The following is a 24,561-nucleotide window of genomic DNA, read 5'->3' as shown; positions in this document are numbered from 1 at the left end:
AGCTCCTCCTTGCATCCTGGAGGAATAAAACATCGTGATCCTATGATTCCCACTTCAAGAAATGGTTGGGCTGGTGTACTGAATGGGGTTGTGATCCCATTTCAGGACCCGCTTCTGATGTAGCTAATTTATTGGCAGAGCTACACTCGCAGGGATACCAGATCAATTCTCTTAATGCTTACAGATCAGCAATTTCCAGTGTTCATGACAAAGTGGATGACGTTGACGTGTGCAAGCACCCCCTAGTGGCCAGACTTCTCAAAGGGGCCTTCTATGCAAGGCCACCACTGCCTAAATACATAGGTACCTGGAATGTGCAGGTGGTTCTTGATCATATTCTACTATGGGATGACATTGCTTCGCTATCACTTAAGTTATTAACTCTCAAGCTGGTTATGCTGATGTCATTGGCTAGACCGTCCTGCTCCGCTGATTTGGTAGCTCTTCGACTGGACATTTGTCAGTTTAAGCCTGAGGGGGTGGTATTTCTACCTTCCACTTTGGCCAAGCAGTCACGACAGGGTAAACCCTTAACTGACTATTATTTTGCCAGTTTTCCTGACAATAAGCAGCTCTGCCCAGTGGAGACACTGTATCATTACAAACAGGTAACAGCACCTCTCAGAAAGGGAAACAGTCAACTATTTTTAGGTATCGTCAAGCCTCATAACCCTGTAACTTTGTGCACCATTGCTAGGTGGTTAAAAGAGGTCCTTAAGATGGCAGGAATTGATGTGACAGTTTTTACAGCACACTCCACAAGAGGGGCTTCATCCTCAGCAGCTGCTGACTCTGGGATTACCACTGGGGATATATTGAAAACAGCTGATTGGAGTACTGACTCTGTTTTCAGAAAATTCTACTACCGTTCCAACCGTGATCTTTCTTATGGCCGAGCTGTACTATCCCGCAGAGGCAGTGAGACATAGATAGTATTTGATTGTTCAATTTTGTGTGTACACATTGGGGTATATGTGATATAGTACTGTACTTGACTCCACCTTCCAAATTAAGTTGGTTGGTTGTGAGCTACGAACAACACCATTGATATACGAGACTGAGCCTTCTGAAATATAATTTCCAAATGGCTCAGATCACGCAGTGATTGCATGCTATTTGGTATTATATGAAGAAGGTGAAGTCGAGCATATCAATGGTCCCACCCACCCATGCACTTAAATTTCATGCACTTGGCTCGCTATCAAATGGCCAATGGTGTGAGAATGTGGCAGTTTTTATATGGATGCCTCGTGCATGCGCAGCAGCGCACGTTCTTTGTATCCTAATATTTTAACGACTCACTAGCTGTAATTCTAGGAAACCAGGCCTAACACCATTGATATGCTCGACTTCACCTTCTTCATATAATCCCAAATAGCATGCAATCACTGTGTGATCTGAGCCATTTGGAAATTGATCACTTCTAGGCTGTTTGCATAATATGTACAGTGTTTGAGGAAATACTACGGGCCTATATGAGGATGCCAGCTATCATAATAAGGTGCAATGCATTGTTAGAGACAGAGAAATTGTTCCAAATGGTTATGTGTGAAATTTGTTGTAAATGAGTGATAGTGTCTCTTGAAAAACTGATAGATACCTAGGTGAGGTCCAGTCCAGCTGCTTTGGGGAGAGTGCGTCAACAGAGGCATGGGAATGTATGATGGGAACTGTGCTGCTTGTGGGTATGCTGACCAAAACTGAGGTAGGAAATTTCTAGAGAGCATGTCGGCTGCCATGTTGTAAATGCCTGGTATATGAGTAGCAGTGATTTTAATCTGAAATAGGGCTGCAAAGAACCAAAGACAATGTAGGAAGTGCATTGTGGTTTTGTCCAATGAGGAGCCTTTGTTGATAGCAGAAACTGCACCTGTGTTGTCACATTGAACTTCAATGGACTTGCAAGATAGCATTGGACCCCAGACAGTGCAACTTATGATAATTGGAAGAAGTTCCTTGGCTGTGATTCCAATCTCTGACCACTCAGCTGTCTAAGCATACTGGAACCATTGGTAGTTGAAGAAGCCTCCACAGTCCCATGACCCGGAAGCATCAGTGTAAATGAAGTAGTCTACTACAGCTTCTTGATTAATCAAGTGCAGGAAGCTGCGACCATTCCACGTACTAATGAAGGAATGTATGCCATCATTGTAAGTCTGAATGGAATCCCTTGTTGAGTTAAGTCAAGTAATGTAGCTTCTTCACTATAGCTGCTTTGCCATACATGCGAGTGGCGAAGGTTCTCCCAGGTACTACAACCTTGTAGTATGTTACAAAAGACCAACCAGTGAGAGGATTTGCATTTTAGTTTCTCTACGTTTCCTCAACCAGAGACATGGGTCGGATTTGATCCATGCCAGTTTATCATTCGGAAGCTGTGCCAAAGATAAGCTGATATCTATCTCAATGCCCAAGAATGTCAGGCAGCGGGTAGGGCCTTCCAGTTTTTCTTGGGGTAAAGGGATTCCAAGGTCTTTGCAAAGATGCTGAATAGCAGGCAAATTCTCCTAACATTTGCCTGAGAGTGCTGGCCCCATAGTGAGGAAATCATCCTGACTGTCTGGCCAACATGCATGTCAGCAGGTCTGCCAGAATGTTGAAAAGCTTTGGGGCAGAGTGGAGGCCAAATAGTAGGAAGGTGTCAATATACATATGGTTGTTCCAGCGCATTGTTAGAAGATGCCAATCGGATGGATGGATTGATAAGAGTCAAAAGGCATTCTTGAAGTCCAGTTTCGCCAGGAGAGTACCAGGGCCAAGCATAAGGATGTGCTTGATGGCTGTGTCAACTGTTATGTAATTAAGACTACATAATTTCTTAGGTATTGCATCACTGACACTGAATCCTGGTGGATGAAATAAATCTACAATCAGCCGCTACTTGTTTGGGGACTTCTTAGGAATGACTCAGAATCTGCTAATGTGGGCATGTGGAATAGAGCATTTTCTTGAAGGGGCCAATGATGCGAGATTCCTCCAATTCATTTGCTAGGTATTCATCAACAACTTCTGGGTGTTCTACGGCAGAGACCATGTTCTTGTGGAGTGATTTGAGGGTCTGTAGGGAAGTTTTACAGTCCAATCGGAAACCGGATGTAATTGCAGAGATAAAGAAGTGTGTTAGCGTTCTGTCCAATTGGGCAACTATGTGGCTTTGCCATAACTCTGAAACCAGTGGTGTACTAATTCTGGTGGCTTCAGATGGGACCATAATGCTTTCCTGAACTCCACTGAGGTGTGATAGCCACTTTGATATCCACATAGTGTAGTATGTTGATAGCTCTGTGTTGAGTATGTCCTAGTCATGTGAGTAGTTCAGTGAGTGAGCTATAAGAGTAAAGAATGACTGCATACAACAACATGTAGCGTTAATACCATAATGTGCTATTTTTTCATTGTAAAAAAATTTTCATATGCAAAACTTGTAAGAAAATTTCTTACACGAATTATTTTACACAGATTGAAATACACTGATAGAGCAGTCATTCACGTAAACCATAAGAAAATATTTTTGCACAGCACTTTTTACTACGAAAATTTCTTGCACAAAACTTTTTATCATGAAAATTTCTTGCACAAAAATAAAGTGAATTACGGTACATGCTGTAAGTGTCACTGCTTGAAGTTTCCTAGTTTACTAGAGTGGTATATTCCCAGTATATGGAACAGTTAATTGTTGTAGTTTTTCAGTAAACCCGCATTCATTGGTGTTTTACTGAGAGTTTAAAACTTAGTAGTAAAACAATTATGTTCCATATACTTAAAAGCTACTGACATTTTACTATCAGTATAACTTGGTACAACTACAGTAAAGCAGCTTAACAAATTAGTAAACTAAGAACTTCAAGCAGTGTGTGAGTGCATTGGGTTTGCATGTAATGGTACTACACAGGCAGTAGTCACGCAGATATAAACAACATTATATTTTGATTGATTTAAGGTGCTGTAATTGCAGTCAAAAGTTAAGTCACTTGGCAACTGGTGGTTGCCTTATCATTTGAAAGCTGGTTGATCTTTAGTCTCTCTGTTGGGACAAAAATTGGCATTGTGACATTTATTGGAAATTCCTGGGGCCTTGACACAGTGATAACAGATGTGCTCAAATTGGCAGTTGTAGTTAGGTTTGTGCCAATTATGCCGGTATAATTCCGAACATGATAGGCTAGCAAAAGCATCAAGCATTATGCTGGCACAATAGAATGATTTTCAAGAATTATAATTAAAAACACAATTCACGTGCCTAAACCATTGCACAACATGAACACACTGCACATTATACTGCATTTCATATCACAAAAACCTTGCAGTGTTGTTATTTTTACTATTTCTTGACTGATTGTTTACACTTTATGGAAATGAGATCGAGATACTCTAATAGAGCGGTCACTTATTCTAATACGGCAGTCAGGAAATGCAGATATACTGTAATAAAACAGTCAGCTCTCGAGCATAATCTTGATTTTGAGAGCATAATTTTGAGCATAATAGGCAGGCACTGCTCAAAAGCATACGTAATAGGCAATTTTCAAAGCATATTTGGTTCAAGCCCAGTTGCAGTGTGGGCAGCCAAGTGAGGAATGTTCGTTCCATGCTAAACATATAGGTGTAGAAGACATTGAGATGGGTATGAGTTAGTAAGGTGGGTACTGGATTGTCTGGCCATGTTCCAATGAGTTCTATCCATTGTGATGCAGCAGCTTGTAACCTAAACTCTCTATCATATTCTCCCATTCAAGTCCGGAAAGTCTAAATGGCTGGTAATCACTAAATTTTGGTATTCCAACAGGCTGAACAATCTTTGAGGCTGGGAACAGGATATGACTGTAATATAGCAACTAAACTATTGCACCTATTCGATGATATTACTGACTAAGTGCAGGGGCAGATCCAGAGGGGTTCAAAGGGTTCCATGGAACCCCCCTTTTGAAAGAGCCTCTCTTACTCAAGATACCGGCTCTAATAGAGCAGTCAAATCGAGACACTCTAATAGAGCAGTCACAGTAGTCTTTTGAGCAGCAGTGTAGCAAGCTATGTATCAAGTTATAAATAAGAAAATATAGTTGGTGAGGGAATCTATGGTGAGATTGTCAGCAGGTGATGGCCTTTTTTTTGGTCTTCAACTTACAACTAGGCTGAAGTTGCAATTCCCCCCCTTTTTAAAAGTCTTGATCCGCCCCTGGAGTGGCATCTAGGCTTAGAGTTCTTTCTGGCTTCCTCTGGCATACTAGCGTTTCACAGCAATTCTGGTGAGAGTTCTGCCATCTTGATGAAGCTCCCTTCTTGGATGTGATCGACAAGTTTGGCTGGTATGGGTGGTATCAGGCTTAAGTACACTTAAGTACACATTCTTGAGTACTTGTACTTGTACTTCAGTACTTTTGTTTCTTAGCCATTGTACTTGTACTTAAGTTCAAAGTGATGTACTTGTTAGTACTTGAAGTACTTAAAGCACTTTTAATTACATTAAAGTATTTTGAAGTACTTTGAAGTACACACATGACTCGACACATGCAGGCTTTCAACAGGTCACCATATCAAGACACACGGTAGTGTGTCGTGCGGCCCAAGAAGCCGGCGCGCCACACCGTGAGTATATTGACAGGAAGAACGAAAACGTCATTTTCACACCTTTGTATCTCGGTGATCACTTATCTGATTGGAACCAAATTTGCAACACAGTTGCCCGCCAGCCAAGGGAGTCTACATTCCAAATTTGAAGGAAATCGCTCCAGCCATTTCCGAGATACGAGCTGCCAAAGTTTCGTTTTTTTTTCTTCTTCTTCGTCTTTTCGCACACTTGCAAAAATTGCTATAACAAGCAAACGCGTACTCCGATCGCCTTGAAATTTGGCGCACAGAAAGGGAGTCCAAAGGCGAATCCTAGCATCAACTTTGGTACAAATCCGATGAATGGTTCAGGAGTTATGACCGATTATTCGCGTAAAACAAGATCGATTTGTTGTCACGACTACAGGGTAAACCGCTTCATGGAATGAGTTGAAAAATTGCTACGTAGATGGAGTAACCATCGTAGGAGTGCCTTTTGGTGGTTTGAAAGGAATCGAGATAAAGACCACGGAGATATGACACAAAACCCAACCTGTGTCACAATTACGCGATCGATTTTTATGAATAAAAAGTATTAGTTTTCACGCCTACTAGGCAAACCGCTTAGAGCAATGAGCTGAAAATCGGTGTATAGCTGGAATAATCTTCATAGAAAGTCCTTAAAGTAGTACAGAAGAATCGGATTACAAACCACTGAGTTATGATTCGAAAGCCAACTCCGTGTAGCAAATGCGAGATCGAGATACTCTAATAGAACAGTCACCCTAATAGAGCATTCGGCTAATTTATTTACTCCATTATAGAATTTTATTACATCACAAGTTATTCTGTAGGGAGTTCAGCTGCAAACAGTTAATCTTATAGACAGTTCAGCAAGAAGACAGTCACCATGTGGAGAGTTAAGCAAATATACCACTATAGAGATTCAGAACATTACAAGTCACACTGAAGAAAGTTCAGCTATAAACAAGTCATGTACTGTGTAGAGAATTAAGCTACAATTAAGTCACTCTCTAGAGAATTCAGATGCACAGAATTCTGCTACACACAAGTCACTGTGGAGAGAGTTCAGCTACAAACAAATTACCCTTTAGAGTGATCAGCTACAAACAAAACACTTTGCAGGGTGTTCAACTGCAACAAATCAATTACCTTTAGAGCGATCAGCAATGAACAAATCAACACAAATCTACCTGTAGAGAGATCAGCTAGAAACAAATCACCCTGAAGAGAGTTCAGCTACAAAAAATCACCCTGTAGAGACATCAGCTAGAAACTAGACACAATGTAAGGAGTTCAGCTACAAGCAATCACCCTGTAGAGAGTTCAGCTAAAACAAATCAACCTGCAGAGAAATCAGCTACAAACAAATCACCTTATAGAGAGTTCAGCTACAAACAGATTACCTGTAGAGAGATCGGCTACAAACAAATCAACCTGCAGAGAGATCAGCTATATACACACAAATCAACTTTTACAGAGATCAGCTACAAACAAATCACCCTGTAGAGAGATCAGCTACAAACTACACACAATGTAAGGAGTTCAGCTACAAACAAATCACCCTGTAGAGAGATCAGCTACAAACTAGACACAAAGTAAGGAGTTCAGCTATAAGCAAATTACCCTGTAGAGAGTTCATCTACAAACAAATCAACCTGTAGAGCAATCAGCTAGAAACAAATCACCCTGAAGAGAGGTCAGCTACAAAAAATCACCCTGTACAGAGATCAGCTAGAAACAAATCACCCTGAAGAGAGGTCAGCTACAAAAAAATCACCCTGTAGAGAGATCAGCTACAAAAAAAATTGCCCTGTAGAGAGATCGGCTACAAAAAAATCAGCCTGTAGAGAGTTCAGCTAAAACAAATCAACCTGCAGAGAGATCAACTACAAACAAATCACCTTATAGAGAGTTCAGCTACAAACAAATCTCCCTGTAGAGAGATCAGCTAGAAGAAGTTACCTTGTAGAGAGTTCAGCTTCAAACAAATCACCCTGTAGAAAGATCAGCTAGAAGAGTTCAATTTGTAGAGAGTTCAGTTACAAAAAAACCACCATGTAGAGAGCTCAGCTACAAACTAGTGACCTTGTAGAGACATCAGCTAGACGAAGTTACCTTGTAGAGAGTTCAGCTACAGAGAAACCATTCTTTAAAGAGCTCAGCTGCAAACAAAGCACCTGTACAGAATTCAGCTACAAATAAATCACACTGTAGAAAGATGAGCTAGAAAAAGTTACCTTGTAGAGAGTTCAGTTACAAAGAAACCACCATGTAGAGAATTCAGCTACAAACTAGTGACCCTGTAAAGACATCAGCTAGAAGAAGTTACCTTGAGAGAGTTCAACTACAAAGAAACCATCTTGTAGAGAGTTCAGCTACAAACAAATCTACCTGTAGAGAGATCAGCTAGAAGAAGTTACCTTGTAGAGAGTTCAGCTTCAAACAAATCACCCTGTAGAAAGATCAGCTAGATGAGGTCACCTTGTAGAGAGTTCAGTTACAAAAAAACCACCATGTAGAGAGCTCAGCTACAAACTAGTGACATTGTAGAGACATCAGCTAGAAGAAGTTACCTTGTAGAGAGTTCAGCTACAAAGAAACCATTCTTTAAAGAGCTCAGCTGCAAACAAACCACCTGTACAGAATTCAGCTACAAATAAATCACCCTGTAGAAAGATGAGCTAGAAAAAGTTACCTTGTAGAGAGTTCAGTTACAAAGAAACCACCATGTAGAGAATTCAGCTACAAACTAGTGACCCTGTAAAGACATCAGCTAGAAGAAGTTACCTTGAGAGAGTTCAACTACAAAGAAACCATCTTGTAGAGAGTTCAGCTACAAACAAATCTACCTGTAGAGAGATCAGCTAGAAGAAGTTACCTTGTAGAGAGTTCAGCTTCAAACAAATCACCCTGTAGAAAGATCAGCTAGATGAGGTCACCTTGTAGAGAGTTCAGTTACAAAAAAACCACCATGTAGAGAGCTCAGCTACAAACTAGTGACATTGTAGAGACATCAGCTAGAAGAAGTTACCTTGTAGAGAGTTCAGCTACAAAGAAACCATTCTTTAAAGAGCTCAGCTGCAAACAAACCACCTGTACAGAATTCAGCTACAAATAAATCACCCTGTAGAAAGATGAGCTAGAAAAAGTTACCTTGTAGAGAGTTCAGTTACAAAGAAACCACCATGTAGAGAATTCAGCTACAAACTAGTGACCCTGTAAAGACATCAGCTAGAAGAAGTTACCTTGAGAGAGTTCAGCTACAAAGAAACCATCATTTAAAGAGCTAAGCTGCAAACAAATCACCTATACAGAATTCAGCTACAAACAAATCACCATGTAGAGAGATCAGCTAGAAGAAGTTAACTTGTAGAGAGTTCAGCTACAAAGAAACCATCATTTAGAGAGTTCAGCTTCAAACAAATCACCTGTAGAGAGTTCAGCTACAAAAAAATCTCCCTGTAGAGAGATCAGCTAGAAGAAGTTACCTTGTAGATCGTTCAGCTACAAACAAATCACCCTGTAGAGAGATCAGCTAGAAGAAGTTACCTTGTAGATAGTTCAGCAACAAAGAAACCACCATGTAGAGAGTTCAGCTGCAAAGAAATCACCCTGTATAAAATTCTGCCACGAACAAATTGCCCTGTAGAAAGATCAGTTAGAAGAAGTTACCTTGTAGATAGTTCAGCTACAAACAAATCACCATGTAGAAAGATCAGCTAGAAGAAGTTAACTTGTAGAGAGTTCATCTACAAAGAAACCATCATTTAGAGAGTTCAGCTTCAAACAAATCACCTGTAGAGAGTTCAGCTACAAACAAATCTCCCTGTAGAGAGATCAGCTAGAAGAAGTTACCTTGTAGATCGTTCAGCTACGAACAAGTTACCCTGTAGAGAGATCAGCTAGAAGAAGTTACCTTGTAGAGAGTTCAGCTACAAAGAAACCATTCTGTAAAGAGCTCAGCTGCAAACAAATCACCTGTACAGAATTCAGCCACAAACAAATCACCCTGCAGAGAGATCAGCTAGAAGAAGTTAACTTGTAGAGAGTTCAGCTACAAAGAAACCATCATTTAGAAAGTTCAGTTACAAACAGATCTCCCTGTAGAGAGATCAGCTAGAAGAAGTTACCTTGTAGAGAGTGAAGCTACAAACAAATCACCCTATTGAAAGATCAGCTAGAAGAATTCACCTGTAGAAAGTTCTGTTACAAAGAAACCACCATGTAGAGAGTTCAGCTACAAACTAGCTACCTTGTAGGGACATCAGCTAGAAAAGTTACCTTGTAGAGAGTTCAGCTACAAAGAAACCATTCTGTAAAGAGCTCAGCTGCAAACAAATCACCTGTACAGAATTCAGCTACGAACAAATCATCCTGTAGAGAGATCAGCTAGAAGAAATTACCTTGTAGATAGTTCAGCTACAAACAAATCACCCTGTAGAGAGATCAGTTAGAAGAAATTACATTGTAGAGTGTTCAGCTACAAAGAAACCATCATGTAGAGAGTTCAGCTGCAAAGAAATCACCCTGTAGAAAATTCTGCCAGAAACAAATTGCCCTGTAGAAAGATCAGTTAGAAGAAGTTACCTTTTAGAGAGTTCAGCTACAAAGAAACCACCTGTACAGAATTCAGCTACAAACAAATCACCTGTACAGAATTCAGCTACATACAAATAACCTGTAGAGAGTTCAGCTACAAACAAATCTCCCTGTAGAGAGATCAGCTAGAAGAAGTTACTTTGTAGATAGTTCAGCTACAAACAAATCACCCTGTAGAAAGATCAGTTAGAAGAAGTTACTTTGTAGAGAGTTCAGCTACAAAGAAACCATTCTGTAAAGAGCTCAGCTGCAAACAAATCACCTGTAAAGAATTCAGCTACAAACAAATCACCCGGTAGAGAGATCAGCTAGAAGAAGTTACCTTGTAGATAGTTCAGCTACAAAAAATCTCCCTGTAGAGAGATCAGCTAGAAGAAATTACCTTGCAGAGAGTTCAGCTACAAAGAAACTATCATGTAGAGAGTTCAGCTGCAAAGAAATCACCACTGTCCAAATTTCAAGGCAATAGCTCTTTCCAATCTGAAGTTATCAATTGTCAAATTTGGCAAATTGGATGTGTGTGGAAGACCCCTTTTCGCAAATCCGATCACATATGTATTATATATATAATTTGTACATTTACTGATAAAATATTTAAAGTGCATCTACTTCATCTTTTCGTCTTCCTGTAGTAAAGAAAAAAACATAGGTTAAAAAAGTCCCACAGCTGGCCATAGGCCTGCTTTGGGGTATACAAATACAAAAAGAAATGAAATCTAATCCAAAACAGCCAAGCTGTAAAAAAAGTGTGCGGCCCTCAGAAAGGCTATGGTGAAAAAAGATGTGAAATCCAAGGTGGCGGCCAAGAAATGGATGTGATGGTAGGTTAATGGTAAAAATTTTAATAACGACAATTCAGTTGAATTTTTGTGCCGCTTCACAAAATTTACCTGAATTGTCATTATTAAAATTTTTACCATTAACCTACCATCACAGCCATTTCTTGGCCGCCACCTTGGATTTCACATCTTTTTTCACCATAGCCTTTCTGAGGGCCGCACACTTTTTTTACAGCTTGGCTGTTTTGGATTAGATAAAATGTAGCAGCAAGAGTTCATAGTATTATGACATTATGAACTCTTGGTAGCAGTTAATTAGTATAGAGAATGTGTATATTGCCATCATTGCATTTTGTGAAACTGACTCAGCAGTTTGCATCCTTATAAATGACTAGACATTGGGTGACCTGCAGTTCGAATCCTGGGGTTGGAGGGATTTTTTTCCTTACTTTGGCCCCTTTTCTGTTACACCTTTTCAGTCAGTCAGTAAATCAAGTCATTAGGTCTAAGTCCCTGAAATTAGGTTAGGTAATCCTAAGGCTGCAGCACATGTTGCTGTCAGACCTTTAGTGCTGGTCACTGTAAAGTGCTAATGATAAAAAAATAATAATGTTCAGCCTCAGTCTCTCAGCAGTCAGAGTGGTTTGGTTTTTAATGAGCTATGGCAGGAATTGTAGCCAAGAAAGTAAAGAAACAGAAGACTCCTGCTGTACTTAAGCATTTTGATGTCAAATGTCAAACTGTCAAATGTACTTATACTTGTACTTAAGTACTTTAAAAAGTACTTGTATTGTACTTAAGTACTTCTTGTAGATAAGATGCTGTACTTGTACTTGTGAAGGTTTCAAAGTACTTGTACTTGTACTTAAGTATTTTGAAATGTACTTGACCTCAAGCCTGTTCCTGGGTGGTATGCTGCCCCTAAAACACATTGAATCGGCCTCTGAACATTTTGGCTAGTTGGGTTGCATATTGTTGGGTGGCTGAGGCGTAGGTTCTGCATCTTGGTGGATGTGTCTCAGCTGAGAGTCAGAGGGAATTATATCTAAAGCTAAGGACTCAGTGGGGACTGTATCTAAAGCTAAGGAAGAAGAGTTGGAAGGAGAGGCATACGAAGTGGCGGCATGAGGAATAGCAATCCACATATTCCCTTTATATGTGATCGGATCTGCAAAAACCCGACACAATCGTGCATTTTTCAAATTCCTGTTTATTAAATATTTATAATTTACTTAGCTAAGTGTACACTTTGGCAAAGTTTCAGCCTCATATGTCCATAACCGTAGGAGTTACAGCCCTACAAAGTAGCAACAACAGAAAAATCAATTTGTACAGCAAGTATAGGGAAAATAAATTACAGGTGCCTACAAAAATGGTTGTAACTTACCAACAAATTGAGGTACAGAGCTACAATTTTCACCATCATGATCACCATGAACAGGGAGATCAATTACTGGGTAATTTTGTCCTTTACTCATTCTTCATCGTTACATACAAAGGCGAATTTTGCAAGAAAAAATCGATTGCATACTATTACTTTGATGTGACATAAACAAATGCTCATAACTTCCATATCCTTGGGTCTACTGCAACGAAACAATGATTTCCAACTCCTCTTGACCAGGTGAATAAGATGATATCCAGGGTTGTATTGTTAGTCCTTTCTTTCACTAAGAAAGAGGCATTGAAAAAATTTACGGAATTTTTTCAATAATACGCAAGTATTCACCCTATGTATTCAATGCTTTATAATATTATTGCAAATTTAAGCTTACACAATTGTGTCGGGTTTTTGCAGATCCGGTCACATATATACTGTAAATTAGGTAATTGGTACCAACATACATGCATAGCTCCATCCCTATTGTAGTATGCATTTTTTCTATCATAAGGGAAGGGAGACAATGTGTGAGTTTATACTAATACATTTAGACAATGGCATGTTAAGAATGCTTTGATGTTTGGAAAGTATGCAGGTGCTTTATTCTGGTAAGACGCCTGTATACAGGTGTCTTACTAGTAATTCACCTAGTCATGTTTTGCAACATATAATTACATATTTTATGATTACCATAGTACAGCTTCCCAAACGGTTTCACACACATAGCTAGTTCAGACTGTATTTATTTCATCACAAACACTTAATAATAATGACATAATAACACCTTTGCAAAACAAAGTAACTAACATTGTTTTAGGTATATACCTACTTTGTATTAAAGTTAAAGTTAATTGTGAAGTTTGTAGCATTACCAACACTGCTTGAAGTTTCTTAGTTTACTAGAGTGGTATATCCCCAGTATATGGAACAGTTAATTGTTTGGAATTTTAGTAGCTTTTCAGTAAACCTGCATTCACTGATGTTTACTGAGAGTTTAAAACTTAGTAAAACAATTATGTTCCATATACTTAAAGTTACTGACATTTTACTATCAGTATAACTGGGCACAACTACAGTAAAGCAGCTTAACAAATTAGTAAACTAAGTACCTTCAAGCAGTGCAAAGTCCATTTGAGGATACCTGCTTGCATTCTTTTCCTTGGCCTCCCTTGGCATAGTATTTTCTTCCTTGACAACTGTTGCATTCTCTTCTTTAGCCTGTCTTGATGTAGTAGTCTCTTCCTTGGCATCCCCTGATGTCACACCATTTAGAATAGCAGATGACAATTCTTGCAATACAGTGGTTGTCCGCTTGTACGCTCTGACACCATCTACTGAACGATGTCCTGTCCTACTCATAATAGTAGCCTCATCTAATTGGCGTCATACATCCTAGTGGTTGATGTTGCTCTCAGTGAATGATTAGTATAACATCCCTGAATATTAGCATCCCTCATTAATCTTGGTACCACTTCAGCTAGCTTATTATGGCCAATAGGGACAGTTTTGTACCAGCAATCTGCTTCTTCTGGGTTACCAGTGGGTGTAAGATAAAACGCATTTTGTAGATGGTTCTTTGGGCACAGCGAATTGTATAGCTTATATAGACGAACCAAACACCGCTCTGGATTGGTCTTGTTTGCATGGTGTACCACTTCCTTTGGAGTTAGCTTGCGATGTTTCAGTCCCCCCTGGTTTGTTTTTGAGATATCTTGTTTGTAGTGAAGGTAAGCTGTACTATTGAGGGGCTCTACCAGTTTAACCTGCAATGGATAATGTCTCAGTCTTCGATGGACATCACCATTTCTAAGTACAAACCACAACCCCATTAAATATTAGGGCTGAGCGATACTACCGTTTTAGCGATATATCGCGATATTTTGAAAGTATCAATATTGCGATATTTTGTTATTAACTATCATGATACCATGCCTGTACATTACTGTCATTAAGAATCCATTTGTTATGCAGTACTAGGCTAAGAATCCTTATAAATGATAAAGTCCACCCATCTGGTTTCCCCTGCAGAGAGGTGTGAACACCATAACAACCTCAAAGCATGTGTTACAATAACTGTTACTGTAAACAAGGATGATAATGGCTAGTTTGCTATCCCCTATAAGGACTTCCTTCAGGAATGCTGAGCAATACACTATGTAGCACCAGCTATGATCGACTTATTTGTAAGTATCGTGAACTATTCAGTATCGTGAATAGTGGCTTTAGTATTGATCTTGATACTAAAATGGCAGTATCGCTGAGCCCTATTAAATATGCCAACGTATTCACCAGCACCTGTGGTGAGTGATCACCCAACAATCCATTTTTCCACAAAATCCCCTCCATTTCAGCTATAATGATATCAGCTTTTTTCTTGTACACATATTTACCAGTACCATTCAGTCTCTTTAATTCGCCATCCATTAGCTTGTGAAAAGGTGTGAATTCCTTGCCATAAAAAAGTTAATATCAGTGTTACCAACAGCTCTGATTGCTCTTTGTAGTCCGCAGCATATCTGGTGCAAGCTGTCAGGGGAGTAATGTTCCCCGTTACTCTTCCTTGTTTCTAGCACGAATCGTTGCAACCAGTGATTAATAGCTGTGTTACTCATCTACCTTTCTAATGTCCACATCCAGCACTAAATCCACATCTAACACTAAATCGCAGCTACCATCGTTTTCCACGGTTCTTTGTAGACGTTCTGTGGTCCACTGTTGCCAAACTTGCTGAGCCCAACTGATGTTTTTCAAATATTCTTTGGAACACGGCTTTCTTTAGCTTTTTTAATATCAGCATCGCTTTGTGGTCGACCAAAACGGCTAAGCTTTCGACAATCATTCTCGTCGTTCTCCCAAGATATCAGCTCACTTTCAACCCACTGAGAGGCTTCAACCAACAACGCATCCATCTCGGGATCCAGGTCATTGTATCCTCCGTTGCTTATGATAGCTGGTGCCAACAGTCTTGTATAATGTGATGGGTTGACTGGAACTCCCATCAGTTCTTCCCATCCTATTTGAAACTTCACAGGAATTGCATGCGAAGGATCGAACTGTTTGATCAGAGAAGGACTAACGAATACTTCATTCTTAGCAGCAGCAGCACTAAACACAACATCCTTTCTTCGAGCCATTCTCTAAATAGGTAGAGGGCCTCGGTGATTATTACGTCATTCCTTCAGGTTGTTCATCGACTGAAGAATCCTAGCACTGCGTGTCTTACCTATACTTGTGTTAACTGTTACTTATTTGGTTCCTAAAGTTGCATCTCGTCCACTGCCATGGGATGTGCATTCCTGGGAGTATCCGATGACGTGAAAAGAGGCGGAGCTGTTGGTGGTGCATCTGGGGGGTATCGGAGCCATCCCCACTGATGTTGAGCGTGGTAGGTGAGCAACTGTTGACATAATATCACTTTCACATCTAGACGTGTCTCTGATGGTGACTACAATTGTTGGAATGTTGCTTTTTGTCAGTACCGTGTTGTCGTCCTGTCTAGAATGTTTGTTCCTTGAGGTGGCTGTTCCCCATGACGAAGCTCCTCACTTACTACTGGTGTTCACAGTATTCAGTGTTCGTAAGGGCAATGATTCTCCTCTTCTTAGGCAGGAGCTACAAGTACTCATCTTGAAGATTTGATGCCACAGGTGTAACTGGTTGGAACTATGTTGGGCACATGGTACTGCGTATGTGCTGCTCTAATTAGAGACCCATTTCTTTTCCTGATTCTTATATTTTGGGGATTGTGCCACCTGCTTCTGTATGTTTAATATATTTAACTTCATATATACTGTCAAGGTGCCTTGAAGGTATTGTGAGACTAGTTTCATTATTTTGTGAGAAAATGTGAGCCGCTATATAGTACTATTGTACTGTGTGATCAATTTGATTGCATTTTTAGTTGTATGTATACAATAATAAATTTATTCATTACATCGAATTAGACTATTGAGGAGAGATACAAGAATGCTAAAATGATTAAAAATGAAGAGAGTTACAGTGTAGCTGTTAAGAGTGGTCAAGTACTCCAGTTAAGTTTGCCCACAGAACAAGTGGATGGGTGGAATATTCAACAAACAGGATCACCAAAAGTATGTGCATCAAATCTATGTGCTTAATGGTATAGGGTGCATGCTGATTTCTTGTACTGATTTTGAATTAAGTGTGTGTGTGTGTGTGTGTGTGTGTGTGTGTGTGTGTGTGTGTGTGTGTGTGTGTGTGTGTGTGTGTGTGTGTGTGTGTGTGTGTGAGTGTGTGAGTGTGTGTGTATGTGTGAGTGTGTGCAGTGTGTGTGTGTGTGTGTGTGTGTGTGTGTGTGTGTGTGTGTGTGTGTGTGTGTGTGTGTGTGTGTGTGTGTGTGTGAGTGTGTGTGTGTGTATGTGTGTGTGTGTGTGTGTGTGTGTGTGTGTGTGTGTGTGTGTGTGGGTGTGTGTGTGTGAGTGTGTGCAGTGTGTGTGTGTGTGTGTGTGAGAGTGTGTGTGAGTGTGTGAGAGTGTGTGTGTGTGTGTGGTGTGTGTGTGTGTGTATGTGTGTGTGTGTGTGTTTGTGTGTGTGTGTGTGTGTGTGTGTGTGTGTGTGAGAGAGTGTGTGTGTGTGGTGTGTGTGTGTGTGTGTGTGTGCAGTATATGTGTGTGTGTGTGTGTGTGTGTGTGTGTGTGTGTGTGTGTGTGAGTGTGTGTGTGTATGTGTGTGTGTGTGTGTGTGTGTGTGTGTGTGTGTGTGTGTGTGGGTGTGTGTGTGTGTGTGTGTGTGAGTGTGTGCAGTGTGTGTGTGTGTGTGTGTGAGAGTGTGTGTGAGTGTGTGAGAGTGTGTGTGTGTGTGTGGTGTGTGTGTGTGTGTATGTGTGTGTGTGTGTGTTTGTGTGTGTGTGTGTGTGTGTGTGTGTGTGAGAGAGTGTGTGTGTGTGGTGTGTGTGTGTGTGTGTGTGTGTGTGTGCAGTATATGTGTGTGTGTGTGTGTGTGTGTGTGTGTGTGTGTGTGTGTGTGAGTGTGTGTGTGTGTGTGAGTGTGTGTGTGTATGTGTGTGTGTGTGTGTGCAGTGTGTGTGTATGTGTATGTGTGTGTGATTGTGCATGTGTGCGCATGTGTGTGTGTGTGTGCGTTTGTGTGTGTGTGTTTGTGTGTGTGTTTGTGTGTGTGTGTCTGTGTTTGTGTAATGTAGTGTATGTGCATGAGTGCACAATAAATTGAAGTTAACATGCCTTGGTGTGGGCATAGAGACAATACAGTGTAAACCTACATACCATATCACAGTAAATAAAACAAACATGCATTAGGGATAAAATGTGACCTGCTGGGTGAAAACCTGACTTGTTTGCATAATTCTGTAAATGCCATTGAAATATATTGGGTAAAAAATGTATGCTACAAAAATAATTTTATGCGTGTTTTAATCACTTCAGTAAATGGTGAAGGAAGACTCAAATTGATATATCTAAAATTAATTACCAATGGATTCACCACTTCATGGAGAGTAAAATTATCTTTGTTTCTGTACCATGAAGCAAATGTGTGTTCGTTTACATTGTGCTAAAACTAACCTTTATCATTGCTGTTTCTAAGCTTGAACAGCCTTCTTGCTTAATATCATGGGTGTATTTAAGTCAAAAGCTATACCTTGATGAATGCCCCAGTTCATGGTGAATAGAATGATAGAAGTCCCAAGTCTGTAGCCCATTGCAATTGAGATGTACGATTAATCAAACAACCTCCTGTAATTATTTTCTCGTATAGGAACTGTATAAATTGGTTGTTTTGCTCTTCTTGTTGTCTATCGCTATAACTCTAACAGTACTTAACAGATAAGGTTGAAACTTTAAAGTCCCTTTGGTTTTCCCTCTAGACAACACAAAAGTCATAAAATGAAGTTTGCAAAAATGCAAACAAGTAAAGTTTTTGCTCAGCTGGTCACAAATAAGGTTTAAAAAGCTAGCCTTTCATGTAGCAGCATGAATTGAAATCAATATGCATGCTTCAGGTATGAACGTGAACCTATCTTGTAGATTAAGTGAAATGTGGTGACTTCATAATAATTAATTGTATAATTTGTATCTAATCTAAAACAACCAAGCTGTAAACAAAGAGTGCAAGCGGCACCAAAATTCACCTGAATTGTCGTTATTAAAATTTTTACCATTAACTTACCATCACAGCCATTTCTTGGCCGCCACCTTGGATTTCACATCTTTTTTCACCATAGCCTTTTCAAGGGCCGCACTCCTTTTTTTACAGCTTGGCTGTTTTTGATTAGAATTCACTTCTTTTTGTATTTGTATACCCCAAAGCTGGCCTATGGCCAGCTTTGGGGCTTTTTAACCTATATATTTTTCTTTACCACAGGAAAAAGAAAAAGATGAAGCAGATTTTATAAATACTTTAAATCATTCTGATTTTATCAGTAAATGTACAAATTATATATATATAATGCATATATCAAGAGTTCATAATATAAAAAGAGAGCATATTATATTTATTACATGTCAATTAATCCCCACAGGATAATTTGCAGCTGATCTCTCTACTGGGTGACTTGAAATGTAGCTGAACTCTCTACAGGGTGATCTGCTTGTACGTAGATGAACTCTTTACAGGATTCTCTCTACAGGATGACTTGACTCTAGCTGAACTCTCTGCAGGGTTATCTGTTTGTAGTTGAATTCTCTACAGGGTGATTTGTTTGCAGCTGAACTCTCTACAAGGTAACTTCTTCTAGCTGATCTGTCTACAGGGTGACTTGTTTCTGGCTGGTCTCTCTACAGGGCGATTTGTTTGTAGTTGAATTCTCTACAGGGTGATGTGTTCGCAGCTGAACTCTCTACATGGTAGTTTCTTTGTAGCTGAACTCTCTACAATGTGACTTCTTCTAGCTAAACTCTCTACAAGGTGACTTGTTTCTAACTGATCTCTCTACAGGGTGACTTGTTTCTAGCTGAACTCTGTACAGGTGATTTGTTTGTAGCTGAACTCTCTACATGGTGGTTTCGTTGTAGCTGAACTCTCTACAAGGTAACTTCTTCTAGCTGATCTTTTTACAGGACATATTTGTTTGTAGCTGAGTTCTCTACAGGGTGATTTGTTTGCAGCTGAACTCTCTACATGGGAGTTTCATTGTAGCTGAACTCTCTACATGCAATGTGACTTCTTCTAGCTGAACTCTCTACAGGGTGACTTGTTTCTAGCTGAACTCTCTACAGGTGATTTGTTTGCAGCTGAACTCTCTACATGGTGGTTTCTTTGTAGCTGAACTCTCTACAAGGTAACTTCTTCTAGCTGATCTTTCTACACGATGATTTGATTGTATCTGAATTCTCTACAGGGTGATTTATTTGCAGCTGAACTCTCTACAAGGTGACTTCTTCTAGCTGAACTCTCTACAGAGTGATTGATATTTTTGCAGCTGAACCCTGGTTTCTTTGTAACTGAACGCTCTACAGGGTGATTTGTTTGTAGCTGAATTCTCTATAGGGTGATTTATTTGCAGCTGAGCTCTCTACAAGGTGACTTCTTCTAGCTGAACTCTCTACAGAGTGATTGATTTTTATTGCAGCTGAACTCTCTACATGGTGGTTGAGCATGAGCATGAGCATGATCTGTTCGTTTCCACACACATGACACTGTGAGTGACATTATTAGGACATTCAGTTACATAAAAAATGCTGGATGTCTTTTACCACGGTACACCAGCCTGAAGCTTCCTCTTGCAAAATCATGTCATTTGGAAGGCCTGCATTTAAATCTATCTAGTGTTCTAAAATTACAGGGGTTGATAAAATGTAGATGTTCAGCTGGTCCCAGGAGTGAAGGTGAGGAGATCTGCAATGAGTTGGATAATCACAAAACACACAACTGTGAACAGTAAGTAGGTAAGTCCCAATTCCTCTTCAGCTATTAAATGACAAACCCAGTCCCATAATTGCTACATGTAGACATTGAGAGAGGGGTTGAAAAGCAAATGACAAAGTCTGTTCAATGTGAGACATGCAAATAACAAGTTGACACAAATGAGTATTGGCAGCTCCCGATGTTGCCGTATTCTAATATTGGATGAATCCAAGATTTTTACAAAGTACACTCATCTCACTCTGATAGTAAGGAACGGCATCGATAAAGTTGGCCTGCCCTTTGTTTGGCATTGTCTAGTGTTGTATTGGATATTTGTGCCATATCCACAATGTTTATCTGACTGGCTTGTATAAAAGTTAATACTCCCTACTCCAATGATTTCCTCAGTTGCCCTTTCCCCAAAGTAATTATATCTAAACCAAAACAGCCAAGCTGTAAAAAAAGAGTGCGGCCACCAAAAAGGCCAGGATGAAAAAAAGATGTGAACTCCAAGGTGGCGGCCAAGAAATAGCTGTGATGGTAGGTTAATGGTAAAAATTTTAATTACAACAATTCAGGTGAATTTGCGTGCCTCCTCACTAGGATTCGGCACCAAATTCACCTGAATTATCGTAATTAAATTTTTTTGCCATTAACCTACCATCACAGCCATTTCTTGGCTGCCACCTTGGATTTCACATCTCTTTTCATCCTGGCCTTTTTGGGGGCCACACTCTTCTTTACAGCTTGGCTGTTTTGGTTTAGATATCACTTCTTTTTGTAATGCAAGCCACAAAGCCAGTTGTTAACTGGCTTTGGTGCTTCTTCTAACTTGTTTTTTTTCTTTTCTGCAGGATTGTGGAGCAAGGAAGAAATGTTGTGTACAGTTCTTTGTCTGATTAAAATATTTGTATATTTAACAATAAAAGATAATCATACTGTAGGTAATAAGGTGACTTCTTATACATAACTGAACTGTAGCTGAAACTCCCATTGTTTGTAGCTGAACTCTTTTCAGAGTAACTTGTTTCTAGCTGAACTCTCTACATTGTGATTGACACATATTTCTACAGGGTGATTTGTTTGTAGCTGATCCCTATAAGGTAACTTGTATCTAGCTGATCTCTCCACATGGTGATTTGTTTGTAGCTGAACTTTCTACAAGGTGACTTCTTATAGCCGAACTATCTTCACAGTGATCTTTTTCGTAGCTGAACTCTCTACAGGGTGATTTGTTTGTAGCTGAACTCTCTACAGGATGATTTGTTTCTAGCTGATCTCTCTATAGGGTAACTTGTTTGTAGCTGAACTCTCTACAAGATGGATTCTTTGTAGCTGATCTCTCTACAGGGTGAGTTGGTTATAGTTGAACTCTCTACAAGGTGATTCTTTTGCAGCTGAACTCTCTACAGGTTTTTTTTTGTAGCTGAACTCTCTACAAGGTGACTTCTTCTATCTGATCTCTCTACAGTGTGATTTGTTTGCAGCTGAACTCTCTACAAGGTGACATTTTCTAGCTGAGCTCTCCTCTGTTGTTCCTAGCTGATCTCTCTACAGAGTAACTTGTTAGTAAAGCTGAAGTCTTTACATGGTGGATTTTGGTTGTTAAACTCTCTGCTCGAAGACTTGTTTGTAGCAGAACATCTACAGAGTGAATTGTTTGTAGCTGAACTCTCTACAGGGCACATGACTTGTTTATAGCTGAGCTCTCTTCAGTGTGACTTGTAATGTTCTGAATCACTACAGCAATATATTTCTAGCTGAACTCTCTATAGGGTGACTTGCTCCTTGCTGAACTGTCTATAAGATTAACTTTTTTTCAGCTGAACTCCCTACAGAATAACTTGTAATGTAATAGAATTCTATAATGGAGTAAATAAATTAGCTGAATGCTCTATTAGGGTGACTGTTCTATTAGAGTATCTTGATCTCGCATTTGCTACACGGAGTTGGCTTTCCAATCATAACTTAGTGGTTTGTAATACGATTCTTCTGTACTACTGCAAGGACTTTCTATGAAGATTATTCCAGCTATACACCGATTTTCAACTCATTGCTCTACGCGGTTTGCCTAGAAGGCGTGAAAACTAATACTTTTTTATTCATAAAAATCGATCGCGTAATTGTGACACAGGTTGGGTTTTGTGTCATATCTCCATGGTCTTTATCTCGATTCTTTTCAAACCACCAAAAGGCACTCCTACGATGGTTACTCCATCTACATAGCAATTTTCAACTCATTCTATGAAGCGGTTTACCCTGTAGACGTGACAACAAATCGATCTTGTTTTACGCGAATAATCGGACATAACTCTCGAACCATTCATCAAGACACACGGTAGTGTGTCGTGCGGCCCAAGAAGCCGGCGTGCCACACCGTGAGTATATTGACAGAAAGAAAACGTCATTTTCACACTTTTGTATCTCGGTGATACCTTATCCGATTGAAACCAAATTTGCTGCAGAGTTGTCCGCCAGCTAGGGGAGTCTACATTCCAAATTTGAAGGAAATCACTCAAGCCATTTCCGAGATATGAGCGGCCAAAGTTTCGTTTTTTTTCTTAATTTTTTTTCCTTTGTTTTTTCGCACACTTGCAAAAATTGCTATACAACGCAAACGCGTGCTCCGATCGCCTTGAAATTTGGTACACAGAAAGGGAGTCCAAAGGCGAATCCTAGCATCAAATTTGATACAAATCCAATGAATGGCTCAGGAGTTATTACCTATTATTCGGGTAAAACAAGATCGATTTGTTGTCACGACTACAGGGTAAACCGCTTCATGGAATGAGTTGAAAATTGCTATGTAGATGGAGTAACCATCGTAGGAGTGCCTTCTGGTGGTTTGAAAGTAATCGAGATTAAGACCACGGAGATATGATACAAAACCCAACTTGTATCACAATTACGCGATCGATTTTTAGTAATAAAAAAGTATTAGTTTTCACGCCTACTAGGCAAACCGCTAACAGCAATGAGATGAAAATCGGTGTATAGCTGGAATAATCTTCATAGAAAGTTCTTGCAGTAGTATAGAAGAATTGGATTACAAACCACTGAGTTATGATTCGAAAGCCAACTCCGTGTAACAAATGCGAGATCGAGATACTCTAATAGAACAGTCACCCTAATAGAGCATTCAGCTAATTTATTTACTCCATTATACAATTCTATTACATTACAAGTAATTCTGTAGGGACTTCAGCTGCAAACAGTTAATCTTATAGACAGTTCAGCAAGAAGCAAGTCACCCTGTGGAGAGATAAGCTACAATTATATCACTGTAGAGATTCAGAACATTACAAGTCACACTGAAGAGATTTCAGCTATAAACAAGTCATGCACCCTGTAGACAGTTCACCTACAATTAAATCACTCTCTAGAGAATTCAGCTACACACAAGTCACTGTGCAGAGAGGTCAGCTACAAACAAATTACCCTGTAGAGAGATCAGCTACAAACAAAACGCTTTGCAGAGAGTTCAGCTACAAACAAATCAATCTTTAGAGTGATCAGCAACAAACAAATCAACTTGTAGAGAGATCAGTTACACACAAATCAACCTGTAGAGAGATAAGCTAGAAACAAATCACACTGTAGAGAGTTCAACTAAAACAAATCAACCTGCAGAGAGATCAGCTACAAACAAATCACCTTATAGACAGTTCAGCTACAAACAAATTACCCTGTAGAGAGATCGACTACAAACAAATCAACTTGCAGAGAGATCAGCTACACACAAATCAACTTGTAGAGAGATCAGCTACACACAAATCAACTTGTAGAGAGATCAGCTAGAAACAAATCACCCTGTAGAGAGTTCAGCTACAAGCAAATCACCCTTTAGAGAGTTCAGCTACAAACAAATCAACCTGCAGAGAGATCAAATCACCTTATAGAGAGTTCAGTTACAAACAAATTGCCCTGTAGAGAGATCAGTTACAAACAAATCAACCTGCAGAGAGATCAGCTACAAACAAATCACCTTATAGACAGTTCAGCTACAAACAAATTACCCTGTAGAGAGATCGACTACAAACAAATCAACTTGCAGAGAGATCAGCTACACACAAATCAACTTGTAGAGAGATCAGCTACACACAAATCAACTTGTAGAGAGATCAGCTAGAAACAAATCACCCTGTAGAGAGTTCAGCTACAAGCAAATCACCCTTTAGAGAGTTCAGCTACAAACAAATCAACCTGCAGAGAGATCAAATCACCTTATAGAGAGTTCAGTTACAAACAAATTGCCCTGTAGAGAGATCAGTTACAAACAAATCAACCTGCAGAGAGATCAGCTACACACAAATCAACTTGTAGAGAGATCAGCTACAAACAAATCACCCTGAAGAGAGGTCAGCTACAAAACATCACCCTGTAGAGAGATAAGCTATAGACAAATCACCC

General features: G+C 39.7%; 1 protein-coding gene across 3 annotated transcripts in view; it reads left to right on the top strand.

Annotated features, from left to right (window-relative positions):
- LOC136239413 (uncharacterized) overlaps nucleotides 1-24,561 on the top strand; it is a 249,491-nt gene that overhangs the window by 124,526 nt on the left and 100,404 nt on the right. For all 3 annotated transcript variants that reach the window (XR_010693453.1, XM_066030144.1, XM_066030142.1), the window contains exon 20: nucleotides 16,275-16,421. Coding sequence is in view for 2 of the 3 variants with exons in the window: in XM_066030144.1 (XP_065886216.1) it covers nucleotides 16,275-16,421 (147 nt within the window). In the remaining variant the exon portion in view is untranslated. The remainder of the gene's footprint in view (nucleotides 1-16,274; nucleotides 16,422-24,561) is intronic.

This window comes from Dysidea avara, chromosome 11 (genome assembly GCF_963678975.1).
Source record: "Dysidea avara chromosome 11, odDysAvar1.4, whole genome shotgun sequence".
Lineage (NCBI taxonomy): Eukaryota > Metazoa > Porifera > Demospongiae > Dictyoceratida > Dysideidae > Dysidea > Dysidea avara.
This window is presented reverse-complemented; position numbering and strand designations above follow the sequence as displayed.